The 20,091-nt window shown below is 51.4% G+C and overlaps 1 protein-coding gene across 1 annotated transcript; it reads left to right on the plus strand.

The window, feature by feature from the left end:
* The first annotated feature begins 1,556 nt into the window (after positions 1-1,556).
* Positions 1,557-19,684, plus strand: LOC122429635 (tripartite motif-containing protein 26). The gene is made up of 8 exons (XM_043450132.1): positions 1,557-1,691; positions 9,678-10,164; positions 10,329-10,424; positions 11,703-11,933; positions 16,200-16,222; positions 16,697-16,812; positions 17,053-17,085; positions 17,621-19,684. Exons 2-8 carry the CDS (start codon positions 9,727-9,729, stop codon positions 18,301-18,303), a joined length of 1,620 nt encoding a protein of 539 aa, XP_043306067.1. The 5' UTR covers positions 1,557-1,691; positions 9,678-9,726; the 3' UTR covers positions 18,304-19,684.
* The last annotated feature ends 407 nt before the right edge of the window (positions 19,685-20,091 follow it).

Consider the following 20,091-nt stretch of genomic DNA (forward strand, 5'->3'; position numbering starts at 1 on the left):
ATGCCAGGGGCTATGGCAGAGAGTTTCAAGACTAGAGAGGTTGCAGCACAGGGCCTTAGGGAGAAATGGCAAGAGGGAAGCCAGAGAGAGAAGCAGGCCGGTTGTGTCAGCCCCCCAGGCCCTGCAGAGGCCTTCCTGTCTCTCTAGGTTGGCTGGGAAGATGTCTGAGAATTTTAACCAGGGGAAAAGGACCTCTGTGCCTGGTGGGTGCACAGAATGGCCTGTGGGTTGGGCAAGTACCTCCTAGGGACAGAAAGTGAAAGTGAAGTCGCTCAGTCCTGTCCGACTCTTTGTGACCCCATGGACTATAGCCTACCAGGTTCCTCAGTCCATGGGATTTTCCAGGCAAGAATACTGGGGTGGGTTGCCATTTCCTTCTCCAGGGGATCTTCCCAACCGAAGGATTGAACCCAGGTCTCCTGCATTGTGGGCAGACGCTTTACCGTCTGAGCCACCAGGGAAGTCCTAGAGACAGGGAGAGGACAAATTAGTAGCATGAAATCATTTAAGGAACACTTTAAACATGTCTTCCAAAACACTAACTAAAAGAGTAGGTAGTTGGAGGCCTATGTGCTGACCGCGGTGACTGTCCCGCCGGCCCAGGGGAGATTGTGCCTGGGACACAGTAACGACTGCATACGAGTCGCCGCACAGCAGTGGAGCGAGTGGCCCGGACACTGGGGCTGGTCAGCTTCCCCGCCTGGCGCGGGGGTGGACTTGCATGAGCTTCTAGGAAATCTCCCCACCAAGGATCCTGGGACCCTGAATGCCCGTCCGTTTTTCAGGCTCTGTGGTTTCTGAATCCAGCACCCAAGAGGAAAACAGACCAGGCCCCTAAGCTCTTGGGATCTCAGTTTTCCCTTTTGTCAAATGGGGACAAAAATGCCTGCCTGGTTTAAAGATAGTTTATGTAAAGCGCCTTACTCCTCGTAGTCACCTCGGAAACGGTAATTAATTTTTGTAAATAGCCCCCCGAGACTATCTGCTAAGATCCTGCCTAGTCCAGGAAGTAAATCTAAGGCCAGGTTGGGTCAGGGAAGTGCACTTGCTCAGTCGTGTACAGCTCTTTCTGATTCCATTGATTGTAGTCTACCAGGGGATGGAACCCAGGTCTCCCGCATTGCGGACAGACGCTTTACCCTCTGAGCCACCCGGGAAGCTTTGGGATCAGGGAGTCCTATTTAATGTTGAGCACCTGGCAAACGCCACTTGGATGCCAAACGCCCTCCCGGTGGGGCGGGAATCGGGAGGCGGGGAGGGTTTCACCCATTGCAGAGTCCTACAAAGGGGTCTCATGAGGCCTTAAGTTTCGCCTCCGTCCATCCTGCAGCGCAGGTGCGCGCACGACGCGTCAAACTCAGAATACAGCAGGCGCTAAACCTAGGCTCCGCAGCATTTCAGTTTCGTTTCTCTGCCCCTGCTGCCCCACCCCCTGCGACGGCCCGGGGATTTGCCCAGTGATCAGTGACGTAAGGGAACTAAGGCTCCCATTGGGAGGAGGCGTTCAGCAGCGACCAATCCGGGTGCTGGTCCGGGGGGAAAATCTCGGTGGAGGGCTCCGAAAAGCCGGGAGATTACTGGGCGGGGACGCGCCGTCTCCCTGGGTGCAGGCGGAGGAGCACGACCCGGAACTGACCGCTGCGGGAAAGATCGACCCCAGCTCGGGATTCGCGGCCCGGAGCTGGGGACCGGTGAGTAGGGGGTGCCCGGTGAGGAATGCTGCAGAGCAGCAGTCACACACGCGCCCTGCGCCGCGCGGGCAGAATGGGGCCGGGCCGCCGGGCGCGCTCGGGAGAAGGGTAAAGTTCGCGCCGTCCTCCCTCCCGGCCTAATCCTCCTGCTTGGCTTGGGCCTCCATTCGCTGTCTCCTCGTGGGTCTTCCTCGCTTTCGCGTTTCCAGCTCGGGCACCCATCCATTCTTGTCTCCAGAGCCAGAAGTAATGGGGCCCAGATGACGGTCTCGTTGCTTGGAGCCGTGCAAACTGCCAGTCTGGCCCTAGAACCAAAGTCATGATATTTTTTGTTTTGTTTGTTTAATTGGTCAGAATAAACCGGTTTAGCCACGTATAGCTGGAGTTTTGCCTTCACTCCTTCCTCTGGCCCATTAGCAATTTAGCATTTTCCCTGCTGCTTTTCACCCTTAGAAAAATGTGTAAATTTATCTTTGTGGAACAAATGAGAAGCTAACACCTCCAAATTCCCAGTACATTCCAGAGTTTGGCACTGCGACGGTTTGTGTGCGCTTCCTGAGAATGGTATTGGTTCATTCAACAACAAATATCAGTGTCAGGGACCCTGAGCTAAAAATCACAATTCCTAGAGTTACCCCTGCCCCAAGTTGAAAAGAATCAGCTTTTTAAAAAATTGACTTTGTTTTGTACCTCAAATTGCAATTCCGTTTTTTTAAATAGTCTTTATTTTTTAGAACAGTTTTAGATTTATAGAAAAATTGGGAAGCTAGTACAGAGTTCCCAGTACCCCCAACCTTTCCCCTATTCATTTATTAACATCTTACATAAATACGGAACATTTCTTACGATTAGTGAACCTGTACTGATACATTATTATTGGCCGAAATACATACTGAATTCACATTTTCAGAGTTTTTACCTAAGTACTTTTTTTGTCTCATGATTCTACCAAAGTTACCATATTCCAATTAGTTCTCATTATGCTCCTGGTGGCTCAGAGGGTAAAGTGTCTGCTTGCAGTGTGGGAGACGTGGGTTCGATCCCTGGGTCGGGAAGATCCCCTGGCGAAGAAAATGGCAACCCACTCACTCCAGTACTCTTGCCTGGAAAATCCCACGGACAGAGAAGCCTGGTAGGCTACAGTCCATGGGGTCGCAGAGTCGGATACGACGGAGCAACTTCAGTACTACTACTACATGCTCCCCTTGGCTGTGGCAGTTTCTCAAACTTTTTTTTATAATCTTGAGAGTTTGGAGGAATACTTCCCATATATATTATGTTATATTATAGGCTGCTCCTAAGACTGGCTTATGGGTTATTGGGAGGAAGACCACAGAGGTAGATTGCCATTTTCATCACTTCACATCAAGGGAACATGCTTTATGACTTGATGCTGGTCTTGATTACCTGGCTGAGGTAGTGCTTGTCAGGCTTCTCCATCGTAAACTTTCTCCTCCCCCCTCGCCCACTCCTCCCTTCCATACTGTACTCTATGGAAAGTAGTCAGACCCTGTGCAGAGGAGTGGGGAGTATGCGCCACCCTCCTTAAGGGCAACTCTGTACCTGTGTTATTTTGCAATTCTTCTGCATAAGAGATTTGTCTCTTTTGCCTTATTTATTAAGTTATTCATTTATTCATATCAGTGGGGACTCATGGATATTTATTTTATACTCAGGGTTATAATTCAGTACTACTTCATTTTGTTGCAACTTTAACCAATGGGAGCTCTTTTCGGTTGGCTTCTCTGCTCCTTTCTAGGATGTATGTTTATAGTGTATTTTGCTGTTGAGAACACTTTTCACTTGTGTGACCTCGCTTGAAGTCAGTTTGGCAAACTTGACATTATTCTTTCTTGTTAAGTGGTCAGGAAACTGAGAAGCAGAAAGTGGCTTCATAGATGTCACTTCCCCCAAAGTGGGGAGGGAGTGACAGGCTGGGCTCAAACTACTGCAGAAGACCTTGCGACTGCAGTTGAGAGCCCGTAGTTGGAATCGAGGCTTCTTGGGGTGACTTCAGACTAGGCTCTGAATAGAAAAAGACATGGAGAATGGGAAGAAATTAATTTTGGAAAGCAAAGGCTTAATTTGGCTGGCATCCAGGATGAAAGAATCTGCCTGCAATGCGGGAGACCCCAGTTCGATCCCTGGGTCAGAAAGATCCCTTGGAAAAGGAAATGGCAACGCACTCCAATATTCTTGCCTAGATAATTCCATGGGCAGAGGAGCCTGGTGGGCTACAGTCCATGGGGTAGCAAAGAATTGGACACTACTGAGCAACTAACACTCACTCACTCACTCAGAGTGAGTTCAAATTTGCCAGGTTGGTAGAAGTGCAGTGACCCTCCCCACCCCCGCAACTCCCAAACTATATGCATGAAGAGAGGAGATCTGGGCAATATTTGTGGCCAGGAGTGTCTATAATTGGAGGGGAGCCCTTGGAGCCTCCTGCTGAAATGAGATTGCAAAGTGGGAAGGGAAGTGTGGTGACGGGAGAATGAAGAAGATACAGGACTCTGGAATCATAGGATAACATTTAGCCTCACAAACATTTACAGATTTTATGTCTGATATTGAAGATATGGAAAGATCAGTGAGACATGACCCTTGGGTTCACATCCTGGTTGGGAGAAAAAATGGGTAAAAATATCAATTGGGAAGCAGTGTGATTGTAGCTATAATAACAGCATCTGTAGGAGCTTCCTGAGGGAGGGAATTCATTCAGCTCAGAGGTGGGATGGTCACTAGAAGGACCACAGATACTGGGGCATATCTTAATTCAGGCTTTCAAGGGTGAGTTGGAGCTGACAAACTCATGTACAGGAGCATGGGGTGGGGAGTAGGGGTGGTGAAGAAGGGCTGTCTTTCTGGCTCACTGTCTCTAACATTAGGCTGAAGCAGGATTCAGGGCTGGTTGGTAAGTGGGGCCCAGATTATAGGGGGCCTGTGTGTCCTGCAGTACAGCTTTGACCTCAGGAGTTTTGAAGCAGGAGGTGACAGTATGAATTGCACATGTTGGATGACCCTGGCAGCACTTTATACAAGATATGCTTCGTTTCATCAAATCTAAGATGTCATCCATTATTTTATGTTTCACATAGAAAATATCTTTTGCCAGTTATATTATGGCATGTCATTGACCACATTTGAAAGATGCAAATGTGTGATGACATAGGTGACTCAAATTTGACATAAAGCAGTAACTCCCTAACTGGTGGCTTAAGGTCCTTCTGCCTCTAGAGATTGAATGGGAAGACTGTCTCTATCTCACTAACCCATGGTTGTTCATCTCACTGACTCCATTTATGATCTTGAAGAAACTAAATTTGGTAAACTGGCTTTTTCCTGCATAATAGCCAATTGTCAAAAGAAACCAATTGGTGACTCTTGATCTCAGCAGTGACTTTATGTTGCACAGTAAAAACGCTGGTGTCTCCAGTTCTACCTGGTTCGGTGGAATCACAGCCAGCTTCCGGTTTATTGAAGGGTCAGAGGACCTGTCCACCCTGAGCAGAGATGAATGGCTGCTGGTAGAAGGTAATTCATGAAATGACTTCCTTAGGTTTCAGGATTCTCGTTTGGGTAAAGGGAGTAGGGTGGACCGTGTCATTGCAAAGACTTTTGCTGGCTCTTATTTCTATGATTTCTGTCCACCTGAGAGCCAGGAATGGCAAGGAGAGTGATAGTTTTACCCCTTCCTGTGCAAACCTGTTGAGGTCATCAGGCTGTGCTGAAGGCACAAGTGATAGAAGGGGCAGAATCACAGGGGAGCGTGATAAGCCAGGGAGGGGTTTGCGGGAGGGTCAGTTTTGCATTGGCTTGGAAGGGCTGGGTGTGAGGTGTGAGTAGGGTTCAGGTCCACCCGCATCTCATTCAGGAAGCGCACTGCCTGTCGAATGTAAGGGGAGGGTGCTTTCACTCGGCGTCAGCAGTAACACGTGCCCCTTGACTTCTGTCAGCACACTCCGGTTTACAAAGCCCTTCCATTGAGATGACCTCATCGGAGCCTCCTGACAAAGGAGCTGGTATTAGGGCCAGTTTTGCAGTTTGCCTGGGCGAACAAGAGCGTAGTGGACTGGGCCGAGGCGTCAGCACCAGACACTGCATCCTTGCCGCGTGCTCTTGGGCAGGTTGCTTCCCTCCGTGAACCTCAGTTTCCTGAGAAGAGTATCCTGAATGTTAAATAATATGAGGTGTGTAAATGGCCAGTAAGGTGGGTTCTACAGAAATACTGTCACCAAGAAGTTGACAGTCACCAGGCTGTTGAACCCAAACCTGAACCTGGATTCAATCCAAGATTTACACCTTGGATCTTACATGTTTTCAGCAATGCCAGAGTAAGCTCTCTTCAATATTTGTTATGCTTTTGCGATGGACCCTATATGATGAAGCAATGGGATTGAACATAGAAATGTACCATGTTTCTTCTGTTAGTTTCAGCAGACTGTCACACAAATGCATATGCAATTAGCATTGCTTTCCGGTCCTCTGAATTTGATCGTTTGTTCAACACCTGTGTCTTGAGCTTCTACAAGTGTCAGACACAAGCATCTCTCTATTATGATTTTCAGGGTCTTTGGTAGTTACAGACCCTTGTACAGATTATTTTAAAAAGGATGGAAAATTCTAGCCCCTCTCCTCAGAATTTTTCTGACTTTTATTTTTTCTTGTTGAACTATTTAAAATTAAGTTGTAGTGGTATTATATATGTGCATGAGTGCTCAGTCGCCAAGTTGTGTCCAACTCTTTGTGACCCCATGGATTGATTGTAGGCCACTAGGCTCCTCTGTCAATGGAATTTTTCAGGCAAGAATACTGAAGTGGGTTGCCATTTCCTACTCCAAGGAATCTTCCTGACCCTGGGATCGAACCCGCATCTCTTATGTCTCCTGTATTGGCAGGCGGGTTCTTTACCACTAGCAACACCTGGAAAGCCCCTGTGCAGTTCTAAACCCTGCAGCATGTTTAGCCTAAAAATACGGACATTCTCATACATAACTTTAATAAATGCCATTAAAAATCAATAATAATTTCTCAATATGATCCGATACCCAGTCTTTAGTCAAGTTTCCCCTAATTGTCCCCAGATTGTTTTATAACTTTTTTAAAAAGCCAAGATTCAATCAAAGTATTTGCATTTGGTTGTTATTTCCCTTTAGTCTATTTGTATCAAGAACACTCCTGCTTTATTTTTCATAGCTTGAATTTTTAGAAGACCAAGCCAGTTGTCTTGGGGAATGTCTCATGTTCTTGATTTATCTGATTATTTCCTGATGATGTGGTTTATAGCTCATTTCTATCCCTTGTATTTTTGGTAAACTGAAAGGTAGGTAGAAAGATTTGATTCATTCTTGTCAAACATTTTTCGCAGGACTACTGCAAAGGTGACATTGTACAATTCCTGTGGCACCACATTGAGAAATATATGCCAGTCTGTCCCTTTATTAGTGATGCTGGATTGGGTCACTGGCTTAAAGCCATCACCAGATCTCCCTTATCAAGGTACATTAGGGAGTAACCCACTGCGCCGTACCTTGGCATCATGGAACCGTCCTATCCCCTAGTACCTTTCATCTCATGGTTTTAGCATTAGATGATGATCCTTGTCTTATATAGTGGGGGTTGCAAGATGATGTTTTTCTAATTCTATCATCCCTCCTGCACTTTTTCCCTGGTGTTCTTCCATAATCCCTGGACAGGTTTGTTCGTCTAGTACATATGCGATCATTCATATAATGTTGGGGGTTTAAAGATCCATCAAAGTCCAGCATGGAGCCTGGGTTAAGAACCCCTGCTCCAAGTGATGAGGGTATCAGGTTTTGTGTGAACTGGGAGCCATAGCTAAGCTCCTCATAGTCCTTTTATTCATCTGGTCATTTGCAACAGAATTAATTTCCCAGCCCTAAACACATGCCATCCCCCATTACAACAAAAGAAACAAATAACCTCAACCTTTGAACTTTCAAGCCCCTAGCAAAGTGATTGGTGAAGGGCTCCAGTGGCCCACAGGAATCACCAACACTGCTGACCAGAGGATGAGATGGCTGGATGGCATCACCAACTTGCTGGATGTGAGTTTGAGCAAGCCCCAGGAGTTGGTGATGGACAGGGCAGCCTGGCGTGCTGCAGTCCATGAGGTCTCAGAGAGTCAGACATGACTGAGCAACTGAACTGAACCTTGTGTTACATTTCCGAGTGCTGGGTTAGGCTCACTTCCTCAACAGACAAACCAGGGAGTTGCACCAGGCAATCCTAGACTTTTTACCATCCTTATTAACATTCTAAAAACTTTATTACCTGCATTTACCAGTTAAATTCTTTATAATCATTTCATTTGAGCTTTGTAGATAAAGGTCTTTTCCACACCCGTTACATCTCTTAAAGTCACACATCTCTAACTCTGTTGGAGCTTCTGGTTGGAGTCCATTGTCAGTAGTAAAATAATCCCTTACATTTGTACAGTACTTTCACTTTATAAAGCACTTTTTATATATTGCTCAAGTAGACTTTGTATTCCTATGTTGTTTTCTCTTTGGGGCTATATTTCTAGCTCATTCATGTCACTACAGTGAAAGAAATTGAAGGCCACTGAACTCTGTTGTAATGGACTTTCACGTACATAATAAGTAATCAGATTGATTTGCCTGTGGTTCCAAGGGCTTCATTCCAGCCTGGCAGTTACCTGTGCGCCCTGTCTGCTGGCTGTCTTCCCAGAGACCGCCCCGGTGGCCTACGATGGGTCTCCACCCCACAATACTTTAACTCTGGAGCCCATGTGTCACCGTGGCGTTTCATCCTTACTTCCTCTCTTGCTGCCACTTTAAATTTCCACTCTTGCTTTACCTGTGCTTTGAATACTCACTGGATTTGGGAGCCAAGGGTTCTGGATTCTCTTCTAGATTCCCCCTTAATACCATGCTTATGCCTAATACTTTTAGCATAATTCTTTTACTCAACCCATGTAGAAATCCTTGAAGGTAAGTATGACTCTCCCCATTTTATGGATGGATAAACTGAGGCTCAGAGTACTTAAATGAGTTTTCTCTTGTCACACAGTGTGAGGGCAGGAGGCAGCTGTTGGTTTAGGTGTGCTGAGGCTTCTAACCTCAGACAGGAAGTGTGCCAAGGCTGCAGAGGTAAACAGGACTAAAGTCCTCTGTGCTCAACTTTTGTGCTCCCTCTGAGAGCCACGCTCTCATCCACACATCCCTGTCAGAACCACCTGAAGGTTCCTCCAATGCTGGTTTCAGTCACCCTTGTTAGCAGGAAAGTGGCCAGGCCAGCTGCATGGAGGGGCACAGCTGAGAATGAGTCCATTGTGGCCCTGCAGTGCTCTGCCAGCAGACTGAGTAGGTAGGGACCAACTCTCTAGGGCAAGTGAACCGTCAAAAACTCACACAGCCCAAGGAAACATCTATAAAGGAGGACACCTGAACTCAACTCTTGATGCTCCTTGAGTCTTAGTAAAGAACCTCAATGCACTTAGTCTTTGAAACCTGAAGTCTGCAGGGCAAACAAAGGAGTCTCTAGACTCTGTCAAGGCCCATCATGAACAGTTGTGCAGCCCATGAACTGCACAAGTCAGGGAGCACCGTGCACATAGTAGGTGTTGTGGATTTGTATATTATGATAGTTCAGCAGGTAGTTATCTGGTGTCTTGTTCTCTCATAATTGGTACTTTAGAGCAATTTTCCAGCAGATGGAAGGAAGGGGTCTTGAGGTAGGAGTGTGTTCCCAAGAGTATGGCATGGGCTGGTACCTGCGCTGCTCTCCCTTCTTCCAAGCTACACACTCTGGGCCTCAGTTTCCTCATCTGTAAAACGAGGGTGTTGGACTTGAGGATCAGTAAGGTCCTTTCCCTCTGATTCTGGGGGAGCCTCATAGGAGCTGCGATTGACTGGTCGATTGCTTGGGCGGGTAGCCCCATGTGAGGCTGCCACTCCTGCCCCTCTGCTGGGCCTGCTGTTGACTCCGTGTCTGGTCCCCAAGGAGGAGAAGTCCCAGCCGGTGAACAGGGCCCCTCTGAGCTCGGGACACCATGGCGGCGTCGGCACCGCTGCGGAGTCTGGAAGAGGAGGTGACCTGCTCCATCTGCCTCGATTACCTGCGGGACCCAGTGACCATTGACTGTGGCCACGTCTTCTGCCGCAGCTGTACCACTGACATCCGCTCCGTCTCAGGGGGCCGCCCCGTCTGCCCCCTGTGCAAGAAGCCTTTTAAGAAGGAGAACATCCGGCCAGTGTGGCAGCTGGCCAGCCTGGTGGAGAACATTGAGCGGCTGAAGGTGGACAGGGGCCGGCAGCCGGGGGAGGCGACCCAGGAGCAGGCAGACGCGAGGCTGTGTGAGCGGCACCGGGAGAAGCTGCACTACTACTGCGAGGACGACGGCAAGCTGCTGTGCGTCATGTGCCGGGAGTCCCGGGAGCACAGGCCGCACTCGGCCGTCCTGGTGGAGAAGGCGGCCCAGCCCCACAGGGTAAGCCCTCCGCTCCCCCGCAGGGAGGGGTGCTCTGCTCGGCGCCCACCCGGCGGCGAGGCCTGGTGCAGGCCCCTCGGAAGGCTTCTTGCTGGCCAGGGACTTGGCCCGAGCCCACCCTCCTGCCTCAGCCCAGAGCATCCCCACTGCTTGTCTTTCTGCAGGAAAAAATCCTGAACCACCTGAGTACCCTAAGGAGAGACAGAGACAAAATTCAGGGCTTTCAGGCCAAGGGCGAAGCTGATATCCTGGCTGCGCTGGTAAGTGAGGCTGTCGAGGGAGAGAGAGCCCTGAGGCAGGCGATCTGCCGCGCGGAGCAGGAGCTCCTGAGCTTGTAGAGACACGGCTGGGAGGCTGCTGGCTCCCTGGGAGAGGAGCCCCGACCGGACTGGCAGCGGGAGACCTGGGTTTTGGCCCACGCCCTGCCAGTCTAAGGTCTGCGGGCTTGACCTGCTTCCTCATCTCACAAGTGAGGGCGTTGCCTGGATGTTGGCTAAGGTCCTTCTGTGATTCACCTCAGCTGCAGGGCCTGTTTGCTCAGCAGAGTCAGGGTGTGAGGAACTGAGGAAGGCCTGGCTTCGTCCTTCCTTACAAAGAGCAGAAGAGAGACATTATTCTTGAGAGTGAGGGAAGCCAGAGGGTTTGGAAGGAGGGAACTGGCTCCAAGAAGAGAACTGAGAGGGGTGGGCTCTGCCAGGCGTGACCAGCTCTGAGGACGCTGTGTGTAGTGAGTCCATGGTTACCAGTAGTTAGGAAACAGAGGCAGCGCATTGAGTGCTTGGTTAGAGAGGCGATCAGGAAGGGAAAAAACTGATAGAGATTCCAGTTTTCTGGGGAAAGTCTGTTGGGGAAGCAGGCACTGGAGGGTGGAGGGATGTTGGGGCCAGTCCTTGTGGTGAGCAGGTGGGCCCCGGGAGAGGGATGGTGAGGCAGGAGACGGCCCAACCCGAGCAGTGCCTCCAGGCGCCCAGTGTGCGGGGATGCTGACCAGGTCCCAGCCTGGACTCAGCAGGGAGACTTGGAGACAAGAAAGGACATTACCCCAGTCGTAGACATTCCAGAGTTTCACTGAGGAAAGAGGAGATAGTCCTGTGTGGCAAGGATAGTGTGCATGCAGATATTTTACACATACTGGGGAGGATGCTGAAGAGAGGGTTAGTCGGGCTTGAATAAAATTAATCAAGGGAAACATCCTAGAAGAGGCAGCACACGCCAGTTGGAAACTGTGTTGGCTTACACTGTTCCTCAGAGGGCCTCGGAACATACTGGTTTACCTAGAACAGCTGATGATGGCAGGCACTCAGGCTTCCAGTCCCATGAGGGAACTGACCTGACTGACTTACCATGTCTTCCCTGAGGAAAGGAGGTTGCCCCAGGAAGGCTCCAAAGCCACTTCCAGCCTGGACACTGTAGAACTCATGAATGGGGTTAGCGAGGGGTGAAAGAGCCAGCGTGTGCATCCCCACACCAGATCCTGGAGGGGTCTTCCCCTCCGGGGCAGAGATGTCACCCCCTTCTCCCCCTTCCCACTCCTGCAGAAGAAGCTCCAGGACCAGAGGCAGTGCATCGTGGCTGAGTTTGAGCAGGGCCACCAGTTCCTGAGGGAGCGGGAGCAGCACCTGCTGGGCCAGCTGGCGAAGCTGGAGCAGGAGCTCACAGAGGGCAGGGAGAAGTTCAAGACCAGGGGCGTCGGGGAGCTTGCCCGGCTGGCGCAGGTCATCTCCGAGCTGGAGGGCAAGGCGCAGCAGCCGGCTGCAGAGCTCATGCAGGTGAGAGACCCCCCTGGGGCAGGGAGCCAGGAGACCAGGACGGCAGGCATGGCCCTGCCTCTCCCTCACGGGACCTTGGAGAGTCTCTTCTTCCCAGGGCCTTGGTTTTCTTATCTGAAGCATGGAGATGATGCTCCTTATCCCCACCACTCACTGTAGCGATTGCGTGAGCGTAAAATGAGACAATTGGCACAGTGTCACTTCAAAAAGTAAACTTTTTACGAGCAAGAGTTTACAGTCTTAAGAAGTGCTGTAGAAATGGAAGGGAGCTTGTTAGTATTTTCATGACTATCCTCCATTCTCATCACTGCTGTCATGAGCCTGTCTTCTAACAAGTCACTGGCAGACGCTGGTCCAGGGGAGGCATTTTATGATTCTGGAGATGAAGAAGGCTGTGGGGTCGGGGGTGGCTGAGGGACGGCTGAACGGTGGCTTCTCTTAAGAACCCAGGGGATCTGGAGGAGATAGGCAGCTGGGGAAGGGAGTCAGAAGACAGAGGTTTTCTCTGGGCCTGTGGCATCAGCCTCAGAATCAGGTAGTGAGCTGGCAGGGTGCCTCTGGGGCACCTCCTGGAGAAGGCAGCTTTGATGCTGATAAAGGGAGGGTTATGGGTTGGAGTCATGGATGGTTGCTAAGTTGCAATGACACCACAACCCCTTCCACCGGGAGCCTCCCACAGGAGTCACACTGCCGTGAACAGGGCTTTGAACTGCCTTTGGGTGGATCATGTGTGATCCCTCTGCCCCCCAGCCCACAGGCCAGGAGACGGCCTGTGTAATGAGCTCCTCCACTTGCATGGTGGGGGGTGGCTGGCCTGTCTGTCGGCAGCGGGACCACCCAGGACGTCTAGGGAAACGCTGGCCCTGGCCCGTGGCAGGGAAAGTCAGTGGCGGGATGTCAGGGGAGATGGCGAGGCCCCCAGGTACATGTGCCGCACAGGTGGCCTCTGCCTGCCTCTCTGTCGTTGTGGATTCTGACTCAAGCATTGGGAACTCTTCCGCTCCAGCCCTCAGTGATGAAGTCTCAGAGGACCAGCGGGTGGAAGAGTTCATCCCAGGCCGTGAGGCAGATGAGGAAGTGAGTCAGAGCTCCAGCCCCAGTGTCCTGACTCCCAGGCCTCCGGCCTCTTGCTCTTCTTTTCTCTCAACTTTGTCCAGAATGTCTCTCTGGCTCCTTCCTTTCCTCCTCTGTCATTCTGTTCCCTCAGGTTTCTCTCTCTGACTCTGACTAGATCACTTGCTGTCTCCTTTCTCCCTCCCCTTCAGGGGTGCACATCCTTCCTCTCCCCACAGCCCCAGCCACGGCCACTGTGTGGGTGTGCACTTGTGGACCAGAGAGGGACACAGCCAGGGTGCCGGGGGGCGGGGATCCGGTTGCGTCTGCCCAGAGGGGAGCTTCTCCCCAGTCCGCCTGGAAGAGCTTTGTGGACCGACAGAGGCCCAGCCTTCAGCGCCTCTGAGACCACTCAGATAGAAGGCACCCCTGGGGCCGGGTGGGAGGAGGGAGGGAGAGAAAGTGGGTGTCTGCTGGAGGTCAGCGCGGGAGTGTGGCGCTGGTGGGTTTTCTCTCTGCGTGTTTGGGTCTGCCTTTGCTGAAGGAAACTGGACAGCTAACTCCTGTCCTAGTGTTAGTATTTCTCCAGAGATAGACTGTCAGTGGACAGTAAGGATGAGGCCCTACTAAGATGGGGGCCCTGATCCAAAATCTGGTAAAGAAATATAGGTGAGGGAGAAACAGCAGGACAGGAGATAAATACAGAGGCCTTTTGACAAAGGTGATAGGAAAAATCTCTGGAGCATCACTGTCAGGAGGAGGTTTAAGGGAGCTAGGGGAGGCGGGAGCACCTCTGGAGGGTACCAGGAACCAGCTCCTTGGTTCAGCCCAGGGTGGGCCTTGCAGGGTCGAGTGGCAATTGGCGACTCTGCCTTCCACTGTGAGCGCCATCCACGCCCATGAAGAACCTTCGGGTTCTTACTACCCAGCATTGCTGTGATTCCTGCCCCAGGCTTGCTGCTCTGACTGCCTCTTTCACCGCAGCCCCAGGAGTTGGAGGTGGGGGTTGGGGGCCCTCCAGGAGCCCTGGGCGGGTTGCTTCCCTGTGGAGGCCCCGGGTGTGAGGCTGCAGGTCATCTCAGGACTCCCAGGTCGCCCCTTGGGCGGCCTTTGGGAGAAGGTTTCCTGCACTGGCGCTCTGGGTCCCATCCTCTCCAGGCGCTCACAACCTGCCCTTAGATGAGCCTCAGTCTCTCTCTTTCAGACTCCAATAGCAACTCCTGTGTCCCATAGTCCACCCTCTTAGCTCCCTAATCCTGCCCACTTAACTGCCCATTTATTTGCCTTTTTATGCCACGTATCCCTTGTGGCTCAGCTGGTAAAGAATCCTTCTGTAAGGTGGGAGACCTAGGTTCAATCCCTGGGTTGGGAAGATCCCTTGGAGAAGGAAAAGGCTACCCACTCCAGTATTCTGGTCTGGAGAATTCCATGGGACGTATAGTTCATGGGGTCGCAAAGAGTTGGACACGACTGAGTAACTTTCACTTTCACTTTCCTGGCAGAGTTGTTGACATATACTGTCTCAGATTTATCACCAGTCTGGAACTGGCTTGGACTTGTTTTGAGGGACCGAGGAGAAGGGCAACAAGTCTCTGGGCAGTTGCTTCATGGTGGCACATTGATGTAGCTCTCGCCTGTTTGATGGCCTCTCGGGAGCAAGACCCCAAGTTCTTCCTGAAATTTGCTGAAATAGTCCGCTGTAGGCACAACTCGGTGATTTCATTTGTTTCCCAAATTTCACTCTCTCAGAGGTCACTCTGCCCCGACCCTTACCCAGTCCCCCTCCAGGCTACTCTCTTCCTGTAGCACTCGTCACTTAATGGCGTCATCTAATGGATTTGTTAGGTTGACTCTTTGCTGTCTGCTTCCCCCTGTTAAGAGATTTGTGTCTCTTTTTTTTCTTTCTCTATCCCCACTTCTAGAGTGGCACCTGACACACAGGAAGCACTTAATATTTGTGGAATTAGTGAAAGGAAGGCAAAAATTACCATCAAGTGTTATGGAGGCTTTAGACTCACAAAAAGGAAATAACCAGCGTCTCACAAGCACCCCCTCCCCATTCTACCATGTCCCATCACTCAGGTAGCACCATTCTCCATCCTGCGCAAACTGTGGCCTGTCATTAGTTGTTCTTTACCAGTATGCCCGGTCTGTCTCACACCTGGCATGTGCTGCCTCCCTGGCCACACTGTACTGCCCTAGTCAGGGCATCGTTACCCTTGCCGGTCCACAAACCCGTCTCCAGACTGCTCCCCCGTGTTGGCATTATCTCTCTTAATCAATCCATTCTGTACAGGATGGCCAAGTGCTTGATCACTTAGGATTTTGGCTAGCTACTATACCAAACAAGTTACTTTTCTGCCAGTGACAGTTCAGACATGAGGGGTCTAGAGCTGTCAGGGTAGCTGTCCATGTGGTCAGCCAGGGAGCTGGTTACTTCCATCTGGTGGCTTTACCAACCTCAAGGGATGTTGTCCTCAGCTCTGTAGCCGAAGTTGGGCTCACCCTTGTTTTCAAAACTGAGCCAAGCAGAAAGGGGAAGACGAATGGAATTTTTTTTTTTTTTAAGGACATAACCCCCAAATTGTAGCCATTGCTTCCTTTTATATCCCATTGGCTGGAACTTAGTCACATGACCATACCTGGTTGCAAAGGGATCTGGGAAATGTAGTTTTTGGTAACACTGCCCAGCTGTTATTTCACAGATTCTATTACTACAAAGAAGAAGGGGAGAATGAATTCTAGAGGGTTGTTAGCCGTCTCAGCCACTGTGAAGCAGATCACATACAATCACTCCCCTACTTGAAACTCTTTAGTGGCTTGCTTCTGAATGTGGCACAGAATTTGAACTCCTTACTGTGCCTGCCCAGCCCCGCATGATTCGGCCCCTGCCACCTTTGCCAAGCCGTTTCTCACCCTGCTTTCCTCCCACTCTTCACCTGGCCAGCACCTTCTCCTTCACATCTGAGCATAAGTGTCATCCTCTCAGAGAAATTGGTTCAGTCGTCCCCTGGCCCCCCTCCATTCGCTCTGTCATTGTGATTATTTTGTTTGCTTTCTTTTTGTTTTATCCTTTGCTGCTGCGAGAATGTCAGCTTCATAAGGAAAAAACAGTATTTGTTCATTGATGCAGCCTGGTCTCTAATAGTGTTGGTACATATGGACGAAGTCTTCTTTAATTCACACTGATGCTTGTGCTTTCTTCCCTTCCAGGACACCAGAGACTTCTTAAACAGGTAACAGAGTTTTGTTTTCACAATGCACCTCATTCCCTTGTGCCCGTGTCCCTTCCCCTGTTCCTTGGCCATGATCCAAATTAGTGGCATGTGATATGGGGTCAGAGGTACCCACATCCCAGGGTTCATCACGATGACCTTGTCTCCTGGAAGCAAGTACACATCCTTGAGAACTGGTGGAGACTTGGTCTGTACCAGAGCAAGTTCTCTGTATAATCTCCACTCCTGGGCCCACTAGCCTTGTCTGAGACATGACAGGATGGTGTGAGGACACACCTTGGTAGAAAAAAGAGCTCTGGATGTTGAGTCTGCTGGTGGTCGTAAATCCTGGTTCAGCCTTGGACTGAGTACCTTTGAGGGCCTGTTTCTCTGTTACCTGGGATAATCATACCTTTCCCTCCTCTTTCATAAATTGTCACAAAGATTGAGAGAAGTGTAAGAAGAGCTAAGTAACAGGTTTGTCTGTCATCTCAGGTATCCACGGAAGAAGTTCTGGATTGGGAAACCCATTGCTCGAGTAGTTAAAAAAAAGACAGGAGAATTCTCAGATAAACTTCAGTTTCTGCAGCGAGGCCTACGAGAATTCCAGGGTAAGGGTTGGGGAGGGTCTTGGGGTGGGATCACGACTGGGTGGGTGCTGCTTTGAGGAGAGGGTACATGGCTCCTTACTGTGTGTGTCTGACCTCATTCCTCTGAGGTCTCCTGGGGTTTTCTTTCTCCGTCTTCTTCACAGATGGGCCCTTGGCACAAAATTAGTACTGTTTGAGTGAGAAATAGGCTCCTACATTTGCTGAGCTCAAGGGTCATTGCTGTTCATTTTTCCTCTCCAGGGAAGCTGCTGAGAGACTTAGAATATAAGACCGGTGAGTATCCAAACAGTTGTTCCCAGATTTATCACAAAGAGTACTCTCCCCACAGCGTCCTGCCCCCCGATCGCCCGCCCTCTCATCCAGCAGGGGCAGTTTCCCAGCTGCACATCTGAAGCCCCCGCCTTGTCTTTTCTGACCCATCTGCTGCTCTTCAGTGGGGAGTAGAGGCCTCCACTTGATAGTCTGATCCCTCCTGCCCCAAGGTTGGTTATTTTGTCCTTGGAGGTCCTGCCACCAGTCCTTTGACTAAGTCCCTGTGACTGACTTCCTTCTCATCTGCCTGATCACGTGGCTCCTGTGTTCGCAGCAAGCTGCCGTGGCTTCGTAAGCCCGGAGACCTCTCTGCCCCAGCCCCACCGTATGCTCCCTCTGGCCCTGCCTTCACTGCAGACCCACGAGGGGCCTGGTCACACTGCCGCAGGTGTGGCACATACTCCTTGGATCATGGAGCGTGGCACCCCTGCCGTGGAGACTGGGGTCCCCTCCCGGCCTGCTGGTGACACCGTTGCTTCTTCCTCTGTCCCCACAGTGAGCGTCACCCTCGACCCACAGTCGGCCAGCGGGTACCTGCAGCTGTCGGAGGACTGGAAGTGCGTGACCTACAGCGGCCTGTACCAGGGTGCCTACCTGCACCCCCAGCAGTTTGACTGTGAGCCGGGGGTGCTGGGCAGTAAGGGCTTCACCTGGGGCAAGGTCTACTGGGAGGTGGAGGTGGAGAGGGAGGGCTGGTCCGAGGATGAGGACGAGGGGGACGAGGCGGAAGAAGGGGAGGAGGAGGAGGAAGAAGAGGAGGCCGGCTACGGGGACGGATACGACGACTGGGAGACGGACGAGGACGAGGAGTCGCTGGGGGATGAAGAGGAAGAAGCGGAGGAGGAGGAGGAGGAAGTTCTGGAAAGCTGCCTGGTGGGGGTGGCCAGAGACTCGGTGAAGAGGAAGGGAGACCTCTCCCTGCGGCCGGAGGACGGCGTGTGGGCGCTGCGCCTCTCTTCCGCTGGCATCTGGGCCAACACCAGCCCCGAGGCTGAGCTCTTCCCAGCGCTGCGGCCCCGGAGAGTGGGCATCGCCCTGGATTACGAAGGGGGCACCGTGACTTTCACCAACGCGGAGTCACAAGAACTCATCTACACCTTCACTGCCACCTTCACCCGGCGCCTGCTCCCCTTCCTGTGGCTCAAGTGGCCGGGAACACGCCTCCTGCTGAGACCCTGAGCCCCAGCTCCCAGCCCCATACCCACTGACGCTTCTCTTTGGAATTCTGGGCTCTGACGGGAGGGGAGGTGTCTGCCTGGAGCACCTGGAGTAGGCGAGGGAAGGGGCCCCATGTCCGCTGCCATTCCCTCCTTGTGGCTGTGGCCCCTCTGGGACCTCTTTCAGTGCTCTTCCATCCATCCTGCCCTGGGGTCTTCTCCCTGCCCCGGGGTTCCTGTGCTGACTTCTGACCCTGAAGTCCAGAAGGGCTCCTCCCTCCTCTTCCCCACTGCCTTTGACCCAGCTCTGCCCTCCCTCGCCCCAAATGGCATCCCTTGCCAGCTGTTCTTGGGAAAGACCAGTTGACTATTACCCCCAAGGCCATTTTACTGCCCTCCAATCCCATGGCTTCTGCTTTGACCAAATCCCCTTCTGCTGCCTGCCTCCGCAGCACTTTGAGCACGCCTACCGCCACCCCAACTCAGAGTTAAGTGTACTTGAAAATGTCCCAGGTCGTTTAAGCCGCCTGGAGTGCAAATAGAAAGCCTCTCCTCGTAAGGTGCAGGGCGAAGTCCATGCTTCTCCGAGATCAGGGCTGAGGTTTCCATCACTAGGAGGCGGGGCTCCCTAAAGCCATCTGTGGTCTCAGGGGAATGAATCTAGGTACATAGATCTTTGGGGTAACAGCTGGGGTCGTTGGTCGGTAAATTATCTCTGTGAGTTGGTCCTTGTGAGGAGAGTCTCTTAAAGAATCCAGAATGCCCTGCTCTTGGTTGGTTCATATAGAAGCACCAAGGCAAATATTCAGTCAAACAAAACCTCCCCTGCCTTGGAAGCCCTGGTGGGTGCTGCAGCGGGTTATTAAGCTTCTGTCACTAGCTCCCCTCGGTATCCAGGTCCCATTTTCCTAGGAGAGGGGCTGTGAGAAGGGCAGCAGGGGTCCCCAGCAACCCACCAGGTCTGCATGTCAAGAGAGGTTTCAGAGCATATCCTCATTGCCCACGGGCCCAACCCCCAGTCCCCGCCTCTGTCCGGGCTCTGCTTGTGCCCACAGTTTAGCACAAGCTCGTGCTCCAGCCAGATTACCTCGCAGCCTTTATTCTTATCCATTCCAGGCATTCTGCCAATCTCCTGCTGACTAATTTTAACCCCTCCCCTGCTCTAGGAGACTGTTCCCAGCTGCTGTGGATCTCAGGGTCTCTTAGCTGCCACATTGTCTGAAGTTGCGCTCTTTGTATGTTTCACATGCTGCCTGAGTCACATGTACATTCTGATTTCTGCCCCTAGTTTTGTAAGCTCATCGAGGACGGATACCACGTCTTCTGCTTCTCTTGTATTCTCCATGACACCTAGTTCAGTGCTGCGCACAGAGTAGGTGCTCAGTAAAAACTTGTTGAATGAACAGCCTGGATTCATGTGTATTTAATTGTGACTCAGATATCACCAGACCTTCACAGTCTGTGGCCACACAAAGGTTCTGTTGATAGCAGTAGGCCAGGGTTTTTCTACGGTGCCCCTTCTAGATCCTTTAAAACTGTGCAGCTTTGTTCACTATCCTCTGCCTGCACACACGTGCTGTCATTGCTGGAAGTCCCCAAAGAAGAGCTTCGCCTGGGACACAGACCAGCCACTGCCAAGGTTCCAGCTTGTTCTTCCTCTCCTGCAGTGGTGACCTGGTGCTGAGATCCAGCTTCTGTATAGCAGGGGCTCCCGTGAGAAGGGTGACGTCCAGTACAGGACCCCCACAATCCTTCCCTGAAAAATGAAAGTGCCCCAACAGAGATAGAACCTACAGAGTCAATTTCCCCT

The sequence above is a fragment of the Cervus canadensis genome, chromosome 28, assembly GCF_019320065.1.
Source record: "Cervus canadensis isolate Bull #8, Minnesota chromosome 28, ASM1932006v1, whole genome shotgun sequence".
Lineage (NCBI taxonomy): Eukaryota > Metazoa > Chordata > Mammalia > Artiodactyla > Cervidae > Cervus > Cervus canadensis.

What these genes read in the sequence shown, in the direction of transcription:
- LOC122429635 (XM_043450132.1), top strand. Translation starts at nt 9,727, where the DNA reads ATGGCGGCGTCGGCACCGCTGCGGAGTCTGGAAGAGGAGGTGACCTGC. An exon ending in CGGCTGCAGAGCTCATGCAG is followed by an intron (nt 11,934 to 16,199) that starts GTGAGAGACCCC and finishes CTTCCCTTCCAG; the next exon opens with GACACCAGAGACTTCTTAAA. An exon ending in AGACTTAGAATATAAGACCG is followed by an intron (nt 17,086 to 17,620) that starts GTGAGTATCCAA and finishes CTGTCCCCACAG; the next exon opens with TGAGCGTCACCCTCGACCCA.